At 34.6% G+C, this 19803-nt stretch overlaps 1 protein-coding gene across 37 annotated transcripts in view; it reads left to right on the top strand.

The window, feature by feature from the left end:
• Positions 1-1265: 1265 nt before the first annotated feature.
• The window catches only part of LOC128187705 (protein piccolo-like), a 34723-nt gene continuing 16185 nt past the window's right edge, over positions 1266-19803 (top strand). For 3 of the 37 annotated variants that reach the window (XM_052858171.1, XM_052858153.1, XM_052858156.1), the window contains exons 1-5: positions 3383-4013; positions 5062-6455; positions 17803-17838; positions 18003-18157; positions 18333-18356. In XM_052858171.1, the coding sequence (XP_052714131.1) occupies positions 5535-6455; positions 17803-17838; positions 18003-18157; positions 18333-18356 (1136 nt within the window). In that variant the 5' untranslated portion in view covers positions 3383-4013; positions 5062-5534. Of the gene's footprint in view, positions 1377-3366; positions 4014-5061; positions 6456-14733; positions 16404-17802; positions 17839-18002; positions 18158-18332; positions 18357-19739; positions 19788-19803 lie in introns of those variants that run through there. The other 34 variants (XM_052858165.1, XM_052858160.1, XM_052858182.1 and 31 more) reach the window with 24 other exon arrangements.

The raw sequence follows: 19803 nt of genomic DNA, 5'->3' as shown, positions 1-19803 counted from the left end.
GCCCTTGTTTATTGGACTAGAAGAATGTTGGATCACCTCCAAACCTCTTTGATACATTGTATATAAAATGATTAACTGAATGTGCTTGATTTATTTTCTAATTTGATGCGGCTCATTCAGATGTCAGGCGGGGGTGAAAAGGAAAAATAGATTGTAGTCATCAGGCATAAAAACCTCAAATTTAAATCCACCCTTATTTACTGTACATTATTGTAATACATTAAAAGACGCTAGAAAATTATCGCGTTGATTTTAAATCACATTAACGTTATTAAATTGCTGATAAATTTCCTCAGCGATTCAGAATCTTTGTGTTCAGGCCCCATATAACACTTAAGATAATTCTGGCCTAATAAACCTTTTAAACAATTTTTCTCAGCGCTAAACACTGTACATTACTAAAAATGGTCACGTGATTGTTTGTTTGAACTTATTTTATTGTAATATGATTACAATGGGATTGATGGTATAGTTTTGTTTCCATCGTACATCTATTGAAGAAAAAATACTACTAACATGTATAACATCGCCTGAAATTGACCGATGTAACCCCCCCCAACCCCCCCCCCCCCAAAAAAAAATTTTAAACAAAAAAAACTTGATTTATTCTTTGCAAATATTTTTTGGCGAGTTCTTGATACATGATTGGGATGTTAATGTATTTGAGCTTTTTCATGAAGACAGTATTATTGCATGCCGAAAAAAATCATCTAAAGATCCAGTGTTGATTCGTCAGCTTGGAAATGTAAATTTCAATTTTGTTTGTAAACATAAATGTACGCATTCAAGAAATTGGCCAGGGATTTAAGTCTTTAATCTTCTGTCCAATTTTTCTTTAAACTAAAGTAATTAACTTATTCCATCCAAAGGTTAAAGGATTTAAGAAGCGAAAGAAAGAAATGTATTAACAAAGTCAATATTGACCCCGTACCATTGTGAATATTCGCAATTGTAAGAAAATCGAATGGTGTCTCCAGTGTGGCCCTTTTTAAATATTTGTAGATGGGCTTTGATTGCTTTTTCTTGTTTCTAGACGTTTAGGCACGCATGGCTTGTTATTCATTTTAAATTTATTTGTTATTTATGCAATCCTAGGCCACGGTATGACGAGATTTGTCAATATGTAATTAAAGACATTGTGATTTGTTCTTACACGATCCACGGAGAAGTTCAAGTGTTGTAAGACAATTATATCATACTAAAGATCAGTACCTCTTTGTAGTTGTTACATTTTATCTACCCCCAATATCTTAAGTGTCATTACGTACGAAAATGAAAGCTTAAAAGTTTGAAGTCTAATTGTGCGATGATTTTAAGTAGAGATATTTTTGAATTCAGGAAAATAACTTCTAACGTTTGGTTTTGCGTGTTTAAAGGTAAGCATATGTTACTTGTCGTAAACTATCCTTTTCTTGAAAGTTTTCTCTAATTTGGTATTTTCGTTGATTCAAATAATAGACGCAATAGAATCAATTCTCATACAGCGAAGTCTGCTTACTTTTACAACCAAGTAAAAAGCTATACATTATTTTTACCAAAAGATAGGGGATTTGGGGTTGGGTGTATATTTCGGAGTGTGTGTGTGTGGGGGGGGGGGGGGGGGGGGAATGGAATCTTTTTTGTCGTTTTTAGTAGTCTTGTTTTTGTCTGACTTAAACAGGAAAATTTTATTGTTTTTATTTAATGAAATTAGTATTCTTTTTGCAACCTATACTGCTCAGTAAATAAAAAACTACAACTTTTTTTTAACATAAATTAGGTATGATTATATAAAATATGGCATCCAAGAGTTTACGATCAACCCTTCTCTCTAAAGATCCACCCAGGTGTAAAGGAGTAGAGTGGATCGTAAACTCTTGGCTAGCGAAGATGAAAATAGGAGTGCAGAATTTTAACGACTGAGTGGAAAATTCGAAGCGCTTGTTTAGGATTAATTACCTATGCTTATTTTTTATCAAATAGGAGAGGGACACAAATATGATTGAAAGTAACTTTGTATTGATTTTTTTGGTGAGTGAAAAATGATGTAAATTTTAAAATCATTTACTTTGTAGATATAATTTGTCAAAAGCCAGAACAAATCAGTCTCTAATCACGACTTGCCTATAATCTACAAGGTTTGAGGTGGTGGGAGGGGGGGGGGAGTTTGAGGTAACGGATCGTGTTTTTCATCTTTAATTACATATTCATACTTTTGCCATCATCCCTCGAGGGTAGCTCAAGAAGGATCCTTTCGTCAAAGGCTTTTTATTCCGTGCACTCAGTGACTATAAAGGTACATTGTGCATGCGTTATTCCTACCTCTCAAATATTGTTACTTTCCCTTCTTTTTACACGTTGGGAAAAATGTTATGCCTTTATGGTGTTTTATCAAATCAGATTCTTTTTTATGAATTGTAAAGAACTGGATTACAGATTTGAAATTGATGCAAATATTGATTCAAGCCCGCTCGTTTTGTGAGGAGAATATTTACATACATAGGTGGGGATTATATAAAGGAGCACCTGGGATTTCTACAACTAATTAACTTCTTGACCTGTTGTGTTGGAGTTGGTGTCATTTTTATAAAGTCAACAAAGTCTGTTAATTTTAATGTTAAAAATGCCCCAAATGGCTGGATATCATGGTGTCAGCCAACAAACGGGTTATTTAAAATATAGTTGAGGTACCATTTGAGTTCTAAAAGTAAACACTATGATTGACTTTTTACTTTGAATTTTAGATGCATTAAACTGAACCTATTTCTCGGTTACACCCGCGCACTGCTGTTAAAATTACGACTCGTATTTTTCATTTTCTTTTATTTCGCTGTCTTATTTTAGTTTTTACACAATTTCAGTAAGACTTATCGAGTCTGGTATTTACCAATTCTTTTAAAGTTTTTTGTTATTGCAAGAAGGGTATTAAGGGCCAACTTTCTTGCTATACGAAATCCCTGCAGGAGTGTTAGGAGGTCGTAAATCACCCGAACCCACCTAATATTGAACAACCCTATGATCAAACTGAATAGAAAATACCCATATTTTTAAATGAGTAAAACTTCAAAGTCCCTAACATCAGTTACACACACATATATATATATATATATATATATATATATATATATATATATATATATATATATATATATATATATATATATATATATATATATATATATATATTTGTTTAGTATATATCGAAGATTTAAATGATATTAAAGTTTTACAAAATATATTAAATGTTTCCACCTGGGAAAATGTCTCCCCTCAAAGAAGTCACAGCTCCATTTCACATTAACGTCCTTTAATTTTGCAATGTTTCAATCAGATCATTTTTACCCCCAACCTTGGCGCCATTGTCAAAACCTTCTGTAGAGGCGTTCAATTAGAGATCTATTGTGAATTTCTGATGCATTTTGGTGATTTAAAAAGAGCAAAAGTAACTAGAAATTGTTTATAATCTTCATTGTTCTGACATGTTTCTAAAGAAACCCATTTAAGGCATTATATCGACCGAGTTCGCACAGAGCATTAAAACAAACAAATTAACGACCTACAAGTATTCTGCAGTTTGTTTCATTTGATGACTCTTTCGGGATTCTTTTTGTATAAGATATATATCTGTGAAATCAGTCGCGAAAAGGAATAATATTTGCTCGAGGAAACAATCTCTCCGGGAAACAAAAGATTTAAAGTCTAAAGCATGGCTGGAATCTTAAAATGACATCTCACTCCGTACAAGTCATCTCACTGTTTAAGTGGAATTACTAAAAGGGCTCGAAAACACGAGTTGAAAACAACTAATGTTACTAAAAAACTACGTGCTAATATGTTTTGATATAACACGGGGAAAAGGGTTTCTTAAAATACCACAAGGAGTTTTTTTCTGTTACATGTTGTGTACCCTATACAGACAACTTACTTTTTCTGTCTAGTGTTTATGTGACGAGCTGCGGTGCGCTTCCCTTCACTCGGAATGGTCATTGAATTAATTGGACGGAATTTTCAGATTGTCCCAAAACAAGGAAAATGTAGGTTTATTTTTAACATCATATTTGCAAAAATACGCCTAATTGTTTGATGTTTTAACATAGAGGTAGCATGCATTTATTAATCAATGCCATTAACTTCTAATATAGTTTTCATTGATCTTGCATTGTGTACTGATATTAGACAATCAAAATAAACGTAAAATTGTTTTCTTTAGCGCATGAAAGACAGGCCGTCTTCAAAATATTTAAAACTGTTTGTTTTCATGGAGTGATATTGTTGTTTGTAAGCACTTTAGGTCTGTAATTTGTTGGATTTTCCCCCTGACGTTTGAACAGTTCGGACATGGTAAATATTTAACCCTTACTGTTGTAACAAACAACGAAGAATCTGACTGTTGCGGCCATCAGCTTGAGACAATCAATATGGCTTTTTGAGAATAGATATTTGATTCTGTTTTTGAATAAATGGCTTATTACGATCAATAAGAAATTATAGGATGCAAGGCTGAAGAAAAGGGAGCAGGACTGTCAGAATATTGATGGACATAAAAACCGTTTTATCGGCATTGCTCACGTGCCACTTATCGCTCTCAATGATAAAAAAAATTTGAAAAACATCAATATCGTTAATCAAAGGACAACTTAGATGTAATTGAACATAATTAAAATATATGAGGCATTATTCTTCAATCATTTTAGTTTTAACAAGCTTATTTTAGTGTTATTATTAGGAACATTTATCAGCGCTTTGTGAAGAGAAAATCAACATTTAAGTAATTTTTCTTATCTTAGTGAAAGTGCAACGAAATATTTACTTTTACAACTTTAAAGGCACACAGCGGTTTATAAGAATTAAAATCTTTGAAGAATGGGTGTTGATTACACAATATCTTACATCTCTTTGAACGGATAATAAACGCCGGTGTTTATTTATGGTTGGAAACATCCTACTAGTATCTATAGAACCTGTAGATATATGCTTTTGCACCCGAATTTCTGTTCTGACCCCATCGTCCACTCAAAAGTTTCCTGACACTAGCGATTCGCATTGGAATTTATACAAATATATCTGCTTGTTTTTTCCTAGATTGAAGTTGTTCCTTTGCTGTTCATCGATTTAAAGATCATCTTTCATTTGGGTATAAATGATGGATTTTAAACAAATAGAGGATTATTAAACCACTTGTTTGCCCATGTCCAACAGCGCCGCAGACAAGTACTTAGACAGAAAAAAGAAAAAGTGTTCATTTTCAAGTGACAGTCGTGGAGAATTTCGTAATTTACTGACAACCGTTTAAAGAGGGTGAAATGCTTGTGATACGATTGGTTCCTGCAAGTAGGAGCCTTTAATCTGTATAATGATCTAAAGGATGTGCTGGATTATCAGGATTTGTACAGATAATCCGGTCAAATACCAGTGTCAAAGTTTTGTCGTATAGTCTTGGGAAGAGACCATTTCTTAGTTATCTCTTGGTAAATACTGCCAAGAAAATGTCATAAGAGGGTGAAAACTTTTTGGGGGACAGATCCGTGCTCCTGTTTTTCAGTGACTGTCCCGTTATGATTATGACACAGCCCAAGAGTTGTTTACGGCGGACGGAGACCTCCTTGTCCAGATACAGTGACGATGTCTTCTCAGTGACCATCACGCCGAGGGGGACCCCGACATCTTTCAGAAGAAGTGAAAGTTCCTTCGCTCTTCTAAAGCGAAGCCAGCCATCGTCTTCTTTACAGTTTCCTAAAGTGGAAGCGACAAATGTCAATCGTGATGACAAGCTTAAGCTTTCTAGACTTGGGCAGAGAATCCGCCGAGATCCCCACCGGGCTATTTCTATCGACGAATCCCCTATCATGTTACTTCCAAAAGCCAATGTTCGAAACGATTATGACATTCGTGCAAGTAAACGCGCCTTCAACGTAGTTGCCGATGATGAGCTATCCACCTTTCACTTATCCACAGTTCCACTTGATCGAGAGGAAATCAAATCATCGAGATCCGTCTCCAGGTCTTCCATGAAAAGTCGAAAGAGTCTCCAAAGTGAAACGGACAGTGGTTTTGGATCTTCTCTTAGGCGGTGTGTTACTTTTTCAGAACTCAGTCTCAGTCGTTCTACAATTGCACGGTCACTGGATGATATCGAAAAGTCTTCCGAGTTGGAAGATGTGAACAACAACAATCTAAAGAATATAAACATGTTAGATTCTTTGTTTGGTCCTCTACCGGAAACAGAGGATGATGGCGGGCACTTGGACTCTTTTGCAGACGTTATTCCGGACCCACCAAAAATCAGGAAAAAACAAAAGGATAATGCGGAGGTAGAAGATCAAAGATGTACTTTAACCGAAACTGATGTGAAAAGGTGTCACGAACAAGACTGCGAGATTTGCAAGGGATTTGCATCTGAACACACGAGGATTCAGAGATACTTTGGAGGAGTTGACCAGTTCCTGCAATGGCTATACTCTAAATGGGGAAAGAAGGTAATGTCATGCTTAACACAGATTTACTAAATATGTTCACATTGCAACACCAACAAATTGCTTCTGCCTCTACAAATCGCATGTAAATATGTAGTCTTAGCACTAGTGATGTTACTCTTCTCTACGTATGTACTAAATTCACAGTGTCAATAGGTTTGTCCACAATATTGTTACAGTTGTCTAACAACTTCAAATGGTTTAACTCATCTTTAAAAAAAAAAAAGTCTTTTATTGAATGCATAGCATCAGTAAATAACGATTTAGCATGTAGTATAGTATCGTTTCTTAATTAAAACAACAGAAGAATTAAGACTTTTTTAAATGATGAACGGTATTTTAAGATTCTAATCTCATAAATCAAAGAGTAATTCGAAATCTAAATATTTTTAACCGAGGTCAGTTTACAAGATCTAGAGTAAATGTTTGTTAACCATCGTGTCCAACACAGTAATGGATAAAAAAAGAAAGTTAAGTCTCTGGATCGACCTTATCAAAATCGAATCAAATAACAAACATTCTCGGCGTTAATGGGAGAATTTTATCGATAATGAAGCAATGCAGAGTCATTGATATCACCAGGAATTTAATGACGTCTAATTTCGTTTTATGTCGAAGACAAAGAACGGTTCTGTTCTTTTTTTTGTACATAACCAGTGCAAACGGAAGTTACGTCAGCACGTCTGCAAATGTCACCAGATTGTGATGTCGATGGCAGTTTTATCTGAAACATTGATCCATGTATTTTTTCTCATACAACTGAACAATGTGAATTCAACTATAATTATACACGTACATTCCTAATATATACTGCTGAGTTCATTCGATAAACGAGAACATTTCACGATACATGTATCCTCCTTGTTTTAACTATACAACCAAGATTAAATGAACGCAGTAAAAAAAAATGGGTTTTTAAAAAATTATTTTGATACAAGTATCAATGTTTTATTGTTTCAGCCAAAAAAATTCCTATGATAAGTTCAAAACAACAGTAATACAACTTCGAATTTAACCCCTCCCTCTTTTTTTGTTCATAAAATCCCAATATGATCCTTTTTTCACCCAGGATTTGGGTATTTGAGGACCCCCTGGTAAAGTCGATAGTACTTTTACATCACACCCAATGGAAGTAATCTAATATTAATCCTCTGCTATTAAATAATACGGTCAATTTAGCAAAAAACCAGGGAACCCCTTCAATACCTTATTATAAAAACTGGACATTTTGTCTAATTATAAATGACTTTCCATTGATTATACAATTGATTTCATGGAAAGCTACCTGTCGTTACCCAAATCCCTTGTCCCCTAGATGGCACAAGGTTACGTCGATAAAACTCTGTCTGGTCAATTAATCGGAAAGCGTGCCCATGTAAAAGGTCAAGGATAAAATTAGAGATGAATTACCGATGTCAAAATTAAAAAAAAAAACCAACAACCAACAATCCAGTTTCTTTATAAAATTAACAAGGTTACGGTTTTCAAGTATAAAACGAGACTTCAGCATATTTTTTTTTGGGGGGGGGGGGGGGGGGGGGAAGGGGGGTATAGAAGGGAATTATAGGTCGATGAGAATTTGTAGGTGGTCTGGAGTGTGGAATGGTTCATTTATGAAGTTGTTACCAAAATTATACTTTGTCGTATTAAGGAACCGGTAGTAAATATTTTACTACAAATTAAATAATATAGTGCATGAAGAACCAATTTGTGTTCAGTGGAGCAATGCCTCTATACTGAGTATGACATTAATCATCTATATACACAAATTTTTATATAGGGAAAAAGATTTTAATTTATATAATCAAATCAAATCAGTTGGTTTAAACATTTTAAAATTTGTTTTACGGCATTTTCCAGTAAATGAGAATCATTTAGTGCAAAACGATTTTGACTGAACTATCGATGTGCATTATATTACTTTGGAATATGGTGACTGGTTCAATAACTCGCAGTACGTTAAAAAAAGTCCTGTAACTCAACACAACCTTTTAATCTGTATTACACTGACTCGCAACACGCAGTCGCCCAGCACTATTAAGGTATCCCACTCCTCAATGTTCTTGTATCAAGAATTTCTTGAGAAGTATACCATTGAAATCTGTAGACAAAATATACTTTAAAAATACAAAGATAATGGGGGGGGGGGGGGGGGGGTCGGGGTCAGTGTTCATCCCTCTGAGTAATGGCCAATTTAATTTGACCCTTTTGCACTTAGAATGCGATTTCAGCCTGATTAGGGTTTGTTGTCAGTATTTCTGATTAAGCAAACTTATTTCTTTAAATATTGTTTTTAATCATGCACAATGGTCACACTGAATGGAGGGATTACGACAAAAATTGTACGAACCTGCATTAATTTTTTGTGACCTTTTTGCACTAAAAATAGGCAATTTCTTAAACAGTTACAATTTGATTAGAAATAGAACCGTTTTAACAAGTCCTTGGACGTTCAGTAGGATGTAACTATCTATTTCTTGCGTCAAAACAAGTTAAAATGACGCTGGTTTCGAGCGAAATATGCACCGATTGCGTAGCCTTACTGCCCTTAGCTCAAAAGCCAGGTAAATCTTGTTGATTTCAAAGAGCCATGACTGAGTGGCCTACAATGAAATAGACAGGCCTACGTCACAATGCTGTTTGACACAACTACCCAAAGTCCAAGCTCCTGTTAAAATGATTCTAAAGAAATTTTATGACATTAATCCAGTTTGCCAAGATATATATTCAGTATCAATTTGACACAATAAAATATGGGGGTCAGTGATGTCAAATTTTTGATATATGGCTTCAAAGGTAAAATTCTCGCAAAATTTTGCTTTAAAAAGTTCAGACTTTTTCAATATATTTGCATTATTCTAAACATCTATTGTCTCTTGTGATTGATGAATAATGAATTAAGTATAATAGAGAGAAAAATATACTGAAAATTCATAAAATTGCTCGTTTTCATTTTCGTCTAAAAAACTTTCCGCACGAAAAAATAGTTCCCCCGAAAACTTGTTTGTTTCTTGAACTTAGATGGATTTTCTTTATGAATGTTGTGTAATTATGAAATAATAATCTTTCTGTTATTATCAAAAAAATAAAATCATAATCATTTAAATTTTAATGATCATATACGCAATGAAATCAAAACGTGAGGAGCGAGATATTAACCACAGCTTTGAATCCATCTATTAATATGGAACACCACAACAGCCTTATTTAGTTTGTTGTTGTTGTTGTTTTTATTATGATGTGGCTATTTCATGTGAAGGCGCCTTTACACATGAGGGTGCTCTTTCGTGTGAAGGTACTGCCTCATAATTATCCAGTCCATTTTTATTTGCAGATGGTTATTCGGAACTTATGTTAGCTGAAATTTCCTCTGTATCGTGTAATTTTACTTGACATACTCGCATTTTGTCGAGTGCAATATTGATTAACAAGGAATTATATGTTTATTTGATATCTACGTAAACGAAAGACATTTAAGTGAATAATATTAAGCAATATTGTAAACGTAACATCGAAATAGCAACTTGAAATTCATGATACGTTAGGATATCCTCTCTGTCTCGTATGCATAGAAGTATTCAATATTGTTTTTGGTCATTTTATTCTGGCTTTTCAGAAACTTATCTGGCAGCGGCGAGATAAATTATTTTTCTGACCTGGCACCGCACCAATGGGCTACCGTACATTTTATTGGCTCAAATGAGTTTCTGATCAGAATGTGTCCGTTGTCTATCGTCGTCGTAGGCGTTGTCGTCATCGTAAACTTTTCATATTTTTATCTTCTTCTCCAGAACAAATAGGTAATTTCAATTAAACTTAACATAAATCATTACTGAAGCCAGGAGGATTCAAATTTGTTCAAATAAAGTATTAAAATATACACAGTTGAGCAAAGATAATTTTAAAATGACATCTTCTGAAAAACTATTTGGTTAAGTTGGAACTTATGTAAAAGCTTCATCAGGCATTGTAGATTTAAAGTTTGTTTAAATCATGACCCACGGGTCAAAATTGGGGGGGGGGGGGCAAATTTTTACATAGAAATGTTTAAGAGTGGATTCTTCAAGAAAAATTCTCATAAAACATTTTGCCATAAAGTTGAAAACTCAGTGGAAGTATTCTCAGGTAGTATAGTATCAAGTTTGTTCAAATCATAAACTCCTAGAGGTAAGATGGAACCACAATGACACAATTTTTACATAAGAATATATAGAGGAAAGTCATTTAAAATCTTAATCTTTTCGGTGGATTTTGTTGGACAGAAATAAAAAGAACTCTGCTATATTGTACAACAATTTTCGTATTTGATTTATTAAAGTTGTTTGGGTGAGAGTTATGTCAGTTTGCTATTATCGCTCAGGTGAGCGATGTGGCCTCTGTGCCTCTACTTTTGATCCCCGCAAATACGCTTTATACTGTTTGACATTTTTCACCAAACAATGTGCATACTCTCTTTATTTGCAAGCTCTATGAAAATTGCTGACTACTTACAGTTTCATTATCGGTGAAATTTAACTTCGCTTCCCGCAAATGATTCGAATGACCATATTTACATACATGTAAAATATCTAGAGCATATAGTGAAAAGCACCTTTAAGCACCTTCTCGTGTAAAACATCACCTTCACATTCAAAAACACCTCAACATTTAAGTAAAAAACACAATTTAATGATAAAAATAACCACAACATGATATTAAAAAGAGCACCATCTTATCATGAAACAACGGCGCGTTTTATGATGACGTACACGACGTCACTGATCATGTTTTGCAAATAGTCTTATCCGTACAACAAAGTAATCAGACCACAAGCTGAAGTCCGCCAAACAGGAAGAATAACACATAAGAAAGGAACAAGAAAATTTATGAATTTTAATATGAGACCATGTTCATTTACAATGGTCTTTATAGATGAATGGATATCTTGTTTCCAGGAAGTAACTTAGAAAATAAACAACAGAATTACAGGTTCTACGATAGAAACCCTTATGTAGATAGCAAACAACATAAATTCATATCTCAGATAATGGAATCTGTATATGTATTTGGAATTAAGCTTAAAACTGAAGTTGCTAGTGAGACGGAGATCGCCTAACCACGCCCTATGCAGAGTTCCTATCCACGCAAAACAGTTATTTCACTGCAAAGATTTATGTTTTAGAAAATTTTAGTATTCTGAAATGCAAATGTTATTACCATTTTAAAATGCCAAGTGTCTTGTTTGATCTTTGAGTTTATTATACAACCGGACAATTTACAATCAAAATCTCTCGTACATATTGTACCATTGTCTCCTTTCAAGGGTTGCTACATTTCATTTGTAGAGTTTTTTGGTCTATTTTTTAACGACTTTCTTTTGGCATGATATTGTCCTTTTGTATCTCAATTAGATATTATTTTCGATAGGTCCTTATACTTTCAAATCCTAACCTATAACGATTGAAATGTTTTTGTTAAAGGAATGAAACGCGGGCATATTAGTTCTTCAGTCGACAACATTGCCTCTCTCTCAATATCCTTTGTTCCGTTGTCCTCAATCAAACTTGGAATCAAGGTTCATCAAAACAAATCCATCAATACAATATTTGAGGGGAAACTCTCTGCATGGATTTTTACGTTTATTATGAAGTTGGCATCAACATTTACGTTTATTTACAAAGTTGTTTAACGATCAGTGAAAAATATAGGGATTCGCAAAACCCTGTTTTATTCGCGTCATTCTTATAAACTTTTCGATAGCTTTCATGTACTTTCATAGCACTTAACGGATTATAGGTGAATGTTCTCATATAAAGTACAATGCTTTCTTTAACATAAATTGCAATAAATTCACTCAAAAATCTAAAATGTGGCGTTAATGGGGTGTGCAGTAATTTATAATGATAAGGTTAAATTATGTTGACAGTTCAATTGTGAAGAAAGCTTGCTGGTCAAAGGGAAGGTACTCGAGCAAGCATATCCTAACATTGCCAACAAGAGCAAGAAAGTTTTTTAATGGAAAAATTTAATAGCAACAGATCTTTTTCTCTTAGAAAGCAAATAAATAAACATGTAGTATATGTGCTTAAAAGCATTATATAGGCCTAGTTTGTAACGATCCAAAAATCATGAGGCCGAATCAGTTTCTGAAGAACGTCTAACTGAAATAAATGTTCCTATAAGAAACACATTATAAATTTTATACCACCACGTAGCATCGATAACAAATTTAACAAAGGAAAGAAAGGGGAGAGCACTTTTTTTTTTTTACCAAAACTTCAAAATCTTTATCCACGAGGGGAAGGTGGGGATATCTCAGTTTTTTCTGTAAATTTGAACAATGCCTCAAAAAGTGTAGGGATGCTGTTCATTCATGATTCATTTTCCTATATGTTAATTTAAAAATATATATTTATATCTACTGAGTACAATTTCCTCTATTTCTTATGGAATCTTATTATGTTAATTTATATCTCTATAGAAACTGACAGGACTGAAATTTTCACACCCCATTCATCGATTGGTTAAATCCTATGTTTCAAATTCCCATAGGACACGATTTGGCTGTTTCTTTAAGCTAACGTACTGATACATACATTAACAGTAATTTATATAATATAACTTACTTTTTACAATAAATTTATCAATTTGTAAACAGAAAGATGCAAATATAAACAATAAAATTCTTTCTTTTAAGTGCATGCTAAACGCTAACACGGGTTATGTATTTTTTCTCCAATGTCGCCACCCGAATATTCCGCATGAATCACCAAAGAAAGCATTTTATTGTTTAAGTTTCCAAAAAAGAAGTGGGTGCCATCCATCCCGTTTTGCTACGTGTGTATAAGTTACACTGTGGTGTATGTACAACATGACATTAATGCTACAGTCAGGATTCGAATTATTTCTTAATATGTTATTTTCTTAAATCCAAAACCAAATTCTAATTATGTAATAGTCTATTCATAATAAATTACTACTACTTGGTTGTAGTTGGTACGCATTCTCTGGCAGTCTTCCAAATCGATCAGGTATTGTCTGTCTATCAGTATGGGGTGCACAGCATGCATTACAACAAAGACAATATTGCACAATATACATATAGGTACAAGATACCAAAGTTTTCTTTTCTTGTAATTCAATTCGATTATCAATAGATAAACAACAACCATACAGTTTGAATCATTTCAAGTTTGATAGTGTTTTACACAGCCATTGACCGCCATTTCCAAAATACCACACATAGGTATCACGAGTGACAAAGAACAATACACCCCAGCCTTATTTACCACACATTGTTTTAGGGTAGGGGTGGTGATTTAAATGACAAGTCCAACAAGATAGTATTTAGGGTCTCGATACTTGAGTAACAGAGTTCTATAAAACACGTGCCTGCCTAGCAACCGGAGGCCTCCAGTGCTGTGTTGTCTGGCGGGCTGCAGATCCTATCTGGAAGGTCCCCCTCTCTTGTGACGCTATCACAAATGTCCTCTGACTGGTGGCGGTCTTTGTAGTACCAAGGTCACGGGACCAAGAACTCTGCGGTCAAATGAGTCAATTAGTTATGTCAAAATAAAATAAACGGCGCCCTTACATTGATGAGCAATGTGCGGTTCTCCTTCGCATAGTGTTGTATTATGGGTAAAGAAACCATATAGGTGAAAACTACTTAAGCGAATACAGAACACCAAGTCCATGATAACCTTTTGTTTCTAATTTACACAATCATGCCAATTATTGTATTATTTGACTTTTGACAAATAGTGCACTTGGCAATGGTATGGATTGCATTCGGATATGTATTCGCGCGTCCCCGAGTACGCGTATTACAAGATGTGAACTACATGTACTAATTAAGATTAAATGGCGCTCACTTAACAACAGTTTAAAGTAACCGCGCGTACACGTACACGGAGAGCGCTTGCAGTGAGCTGATGTAAATTCTATATAGATAATTCAGATTGTTACATGCAATGTCAAGTGTCAAGGACATTACAAAACCATAGTACAACATTTTACAAATTGTACCTGTTAACATTTGTCCATAAAAGGCAATGAATGTGCACCAAAATATGAACAAGTGTAGTTTAACCAAATGACTTTTAGTGACGGGATAGATGTTGCGTTGTGATGACGACCTTACACCCACCCCTCCATGTCTGACTGTTCACATATTAATGTGTAATGATGATCCGAGCAGTATTCCATGTAAGGAATGCATTAAATTGAGTATATGCATGACTCGTCTATATGGAAAGTCTCTCCGCCCAAATGACAGGATATTACGAACAGCAAACAATATTGCAGTGGTTCGTGTAGAATATTTTACGACGTGAACAATAATCATTTCACTATCTCAACAAACAGCGCCCTGTATATTTGAGAACTCTTGAACAATAAATGACAAATTTTATTCCTGCCATTCAATCTTTGGACAATAGAATCGATACACTTTGCGGACAGTGTTCAATGTGATACACCATTTTGAATCCCCTATCCAAACAGATGCGTCTGGAATTATACCAAGGAAAGCGTGTTTTATTTTTTCATTACGTCAAAAGTATCAATGGCCCGTAATTGATTAGGATTAAAGAACTTAAGGCCATGTGTTAGGCAAAAAAGTTTATCAACCGAGAAAACATGTGTAGATCCGCATTTGTATGTAAAAACATCACCACTGAGGTGAAAGGGATTATGAAAGGATATTAAAAGCCTATTGATATTTAAAGATTATAGCGGTAAGAAATGCGAATCATTTACTCGAATTTGCAATGCCAAATTGGACCAAACTGATTCATCGTAGTCACGGACAATTTCCTTGTGGAGATTTGAAGAGGTTCGTTTCTCTTCTCACACCCCGGATTGCTGTGTTGTGTCGAAAGGACGTAAAGAGGTCTAAACAATAGCCCAACCTAGTGGATATATACAGATATATACAGTGGGATATATTTTGATAGACCTTGGAGTGGAATAATTAGATATTCCCTTTAAATGGCAATGTCTTTGTGACTGGTCCTGATTTATTGATTGCGACTCGCATTGTAATTACCAGCGTGGATATTTCGTGTGTTTGTAGGTTCTTTTGCCATTCCTATAAGTCATGAATTCCAAGATGCGTGTCAAAACATTCTCTGTAACACCTGTGCCTTTTTTCTGTCGGATGTATCACGGATTTGTTTTGAGGTTGTAGGGTTTTAGATTTTTTGTGAGTGGACCTACATTGCTATCACTATGGTGTTTGGTAATGATGAACGATTGATGGCATGGGTTGCGGATGGTTATAAACACAAACTGTTCGCAGATGACGCTAAAAACGATGACGACATTCGCCCGTGTGATTCCGATAGTTTTGTTCTGTTACCGGAAGAGAAGACGGACACATACGCAGAACTGAGAATTGTCACCCCAGAACCGTTAGCAGCGGGTCAGAAGAGGATTAGAAGTGCAACCCACACCAGAACTAATGTCCGAATCCAGCGACCAGGCACCGCTCCCCCGAGGGCCGAGTATGTCAGCCCATACTCACAGAGAGCGATATCAGTGTCTCGATCCTCCTCACCCCTGGCGCCGAGGCCCCCTAGCTCCTCCTCGCTTCGCGTTGGAAGCGCGGGGTCTAGCAGACTCAGTACCAAGAAGTATAACGAGATGAGGAAAGGCTTCACTCTCGTCAGTAAACTCTACAACAAGTCGAAGGAAAGTCAGAACATCAATCTGCACCCGGCTAGTCCGGACCCCGACTTCCGGTACTTTGACCGCCACTCCCGGTGTTATGGCTATAGCCATATGCACGGGCACCTGTTATATGATAGGCCTCAGACGGCTTGTGATGAACTTCCCTGCGAGAATTTCTCCAGGCCCGTGTCCGCGTTATCGAACGCGTCCCGACTATCGCACTATCACAATGACCCTGCCTCAATGAACCAACCCCAGCGATATATCAATTACCATCGCCCTCGATCATCGCCCCTCACGGTAGGTCATCTTGGGGGACCTCAGTTAATATTTTCAGCAGTGCTATTCAAAATTCTTAAGTCACATTTTAATAAAATGTTAAGGAGAAAGTTAAGTTTCAGTTAACCCCCTGGTTGTTTTTTAAGGAAAACTTCGAGAAACTTGATTTATTCTCTCTTTAGACAATGTATGAAAAATACCATAATCATAACTACCAAATTTATACCATTATCTTGGCATTGTTGCTACATGCAGTTGTATGAATGAAATAATCTCGCTATGATAAAATTTCAACGATGCAATTAATCATTCAGTAAGAAATTTGGGCAAAAAAAAACCACGAATTATTCCTCTAACATATTTTATTTTCCAAAATGTAAACGGACAATGATTTTAATTTAATACATAAAGTCAGAATGCAGGGATTTTTTTATCAGAAAAAATTGACCGGGGGTGCGGGGGGGGGGCATGAACCGAATTAAACGATATTTTACGGGTAGTAAGATGCATATCGCTTATATCTAGATGTACATGTATATCACTTATATCTAGATGTATATTACTTAAGTTATCTATTTAAACAATCAAGATAGTCCATTACTTTACATAACTTGGTGTATAGCTACTGATCTACAGCTTATATTAGGTTTACTAATTTTGACAAAGAACTAAATATGGCGTTGCACTGAAGTTCACGCAATATTAATAACGATGGCATGTTTACAAATATACGTGCTTGTCAAATAGATTAGTTTTTTAAATATACGTTATTTATTTCATAAAACCGTTATGATGCCTGTCAATTGTAATCTTCCGCAGTAAACAAAAAGACCCGTGTCGTCTGCCAAAACTTCTAACGCTCAGGATTTCGTGGGTGGTGAACCCGACGTTTTCTGTGGAGATAGTTCCAGTAGATAAAGAGATGCATCGGAATTGTCAAGAAACATTAAAGACTCTTATTGTTGTGTTGAATTATTCACGTGTATAATCAGAATCTGATAACGGCTGTAATCAAGTCCTATAAATCAGCGATATACTCCATAGATCTGCGGATTTTTTTCAAGAGGCACTGTTGTTGCGTAGCTGCAGCGCTGATTGTCCAAGTTTTTACCTTTGATAAACTCCTTCAGGGGTTTTATAGCTTTCAATGAGTTTTAAAAAAATTGAAAACCCATTTCGTTAAGTACTGATTGAAAAACAAGAATATTCCAATACATTTCTATAATATTTAAAAGAGATTTATTAATCTTCGGCTAAAATTATTCACATTCATATTTATAAATTCTAACAATATCAGGGACATATATACTATTGTAAACATGTATACGTTTCTCACAATATTTATGTAAAATATAGACCGATATTTTTCAATATCGATATATTTTAGTTTAAATATCATGTTGTATTTTTGTTATTTTAGAGAACAGAATTGCTGACATATTCTAGAGCAAATTATGTAAGTATCACTTTAGAACTGTACAACGTAGGAAGGATTTGAAACCCCTGATATTTAGATAATCAACCCTGGGTGTTTTATTTTCTTTTTGTATACCTACATGTATATGTTTAGCTGTATTGAAACTTTTTTTTGACAAATTATGTTCCATCGTTCGTCCTCAGCTAAGTAGAGGCAATCGTCCCAAGTTCTGCGACATTGTCAGACAGAAGGAGCTCCATTACCGGGATGAAGAGGACAGGTCGGAGAGTTCCGAGTATAACTACTACCGACAACAGGGGCACCTGCTCACCAGGTGGCGCAAACACAGCAATGCAAGGTACCCGCTGTTTGATTTTTCTTCTCTTCAAAATTTGAATACTATCGATAAACTCTTTAAGTTTGGTGGGATTCTTTATTGATCTTGGTTCATCAGATAATAAATTGAGCAATCGGTGGAACAATTTTGAATACAGAATTATTGATTTTCTTTGATATTGTTACTTTTTATATAGACCGAAAAATTCCAGAAAATCCAGGTAAAATATTAATAACGAGGTGAACTAAAGTTGCATGTTTTCAGTCAGTGTTTTTGAAAAACAGATTAATATCTAGAAAGTGTATTCGTAAGATTTATTGTGTTCTCCCTATTTATTTAAGTGATTTCTAGATAGTCCCAAGTATTAGGTCATAGTTGGCTATTGTTTGTGAGAATCAAAGACATTTGAAGAATATTATACAAATTTTAATAATGGAAACACGTTAGGTTTTGTTGTAAAATGGTACAATTTAATGTTGTATTTCATGTGTATATCATGTGTATTCAGGAGTTAGTATGCAAAACTTTCAACATTAATGATGGAGGCTTAATTCTATAAAAATTAATAACAGAACAAAGTTCATATAACATGAGGACTTTAATCATTTGATTTTGATTAAGAATATGAATTTGCAAAATCTGTAGTCCTGAAAGTTTTACTTATGAAAATTGAAGTAATGGAATTAATTATTCACAGATTAAAAAAGTGTATACATGTATGGAGATAATGGGACTTTTTTAAGACTAAACAAAAAATCTTCTGATTATTTAGAAAAAAATTATTGTAAACTTTGCCAACAACTCATGTTATTCAGACTCTCAAACAAAAGCTGAAAATTATGTTCATGAAAAATTAATTTTTCTGTGTAAGTTTTATAAAACATTATTTTAGAGTGAGAAAAACCAGTTGTTTTGTTCTCAACTTTAAATGAAAAATTAATGATAAAAATAAAATGATATTGATTAAAAACTGAACTTTAGAGTGTAAGTTTTGTATAAATTATTTTCCAAATTTGATAAGTGTAAGGAGAATGATGCTTTTGATGGCATGAATTGGAATACCACAAGGTTAAAGAATCTTGTAATTTAAGAGACATTATGTAACAATTGAAATCAGCCAAGAGGAAAATTGTTCCTTTGTTAACTTAGGACCATGAATAGACCTTGTTAGTTTTGTTGAATCTGTTGTCATCTGTTGATTGTGTATAAATTTGACGTCTTGTGAGTGACCACAGAAAGCTTTCCCTCTTGCTTCCAATCATTAGACCCTATCTCTCTATACCTAAGCATTTTAATTGGAATATACATGGAATGTGTTGAGAGTTTGTAATTCATTAAATTACTTGATGATGAAGGAAATGTAAGTATGTGTTGTGCTATTTAGGTTGCAATAACTCAATGGTGAAGGGTCAAATTCTGATAATTTCTACTTACTGCTTCGAAATAAAAAGGAATATTAACAAAAAATGCCAGTTTAGTGGCTCATGTTTGAAGCATTCCAAAAAAACCTGAATTAACGTGTATCATTGAAACAAGTGATATTTAAGTAAAAAATAATCCTTACCATAAATGACATTTAAGTTTTATGCTTATTTTGCAACAGTCTGGCTCAAGAAGATTTAGTTGATCAAAATGTGAACGACACTGCTCCGTAAGTGATGGTTTGA

The sequence above is a fragment of the Crassostrea angulata genome, chromosome 6 (assembly GCF_025612915.1).
Source record: "Crassostrea angulata isolate pt1a10 chromosome 6, ASM2561291v2, whole genome shotgun sequence".
Lineage (NCBI taxonomy): Eukaryota > Metazoa > Mollusca > Bivalvia > Ostreida > Ostreidae > Magallana > Magallana angulata.
The sequence above is the reverse complement of the archived record's forward strand: the minus strand, read 5'-3'. Positions and strand labels throughout refer to the sequence as shown.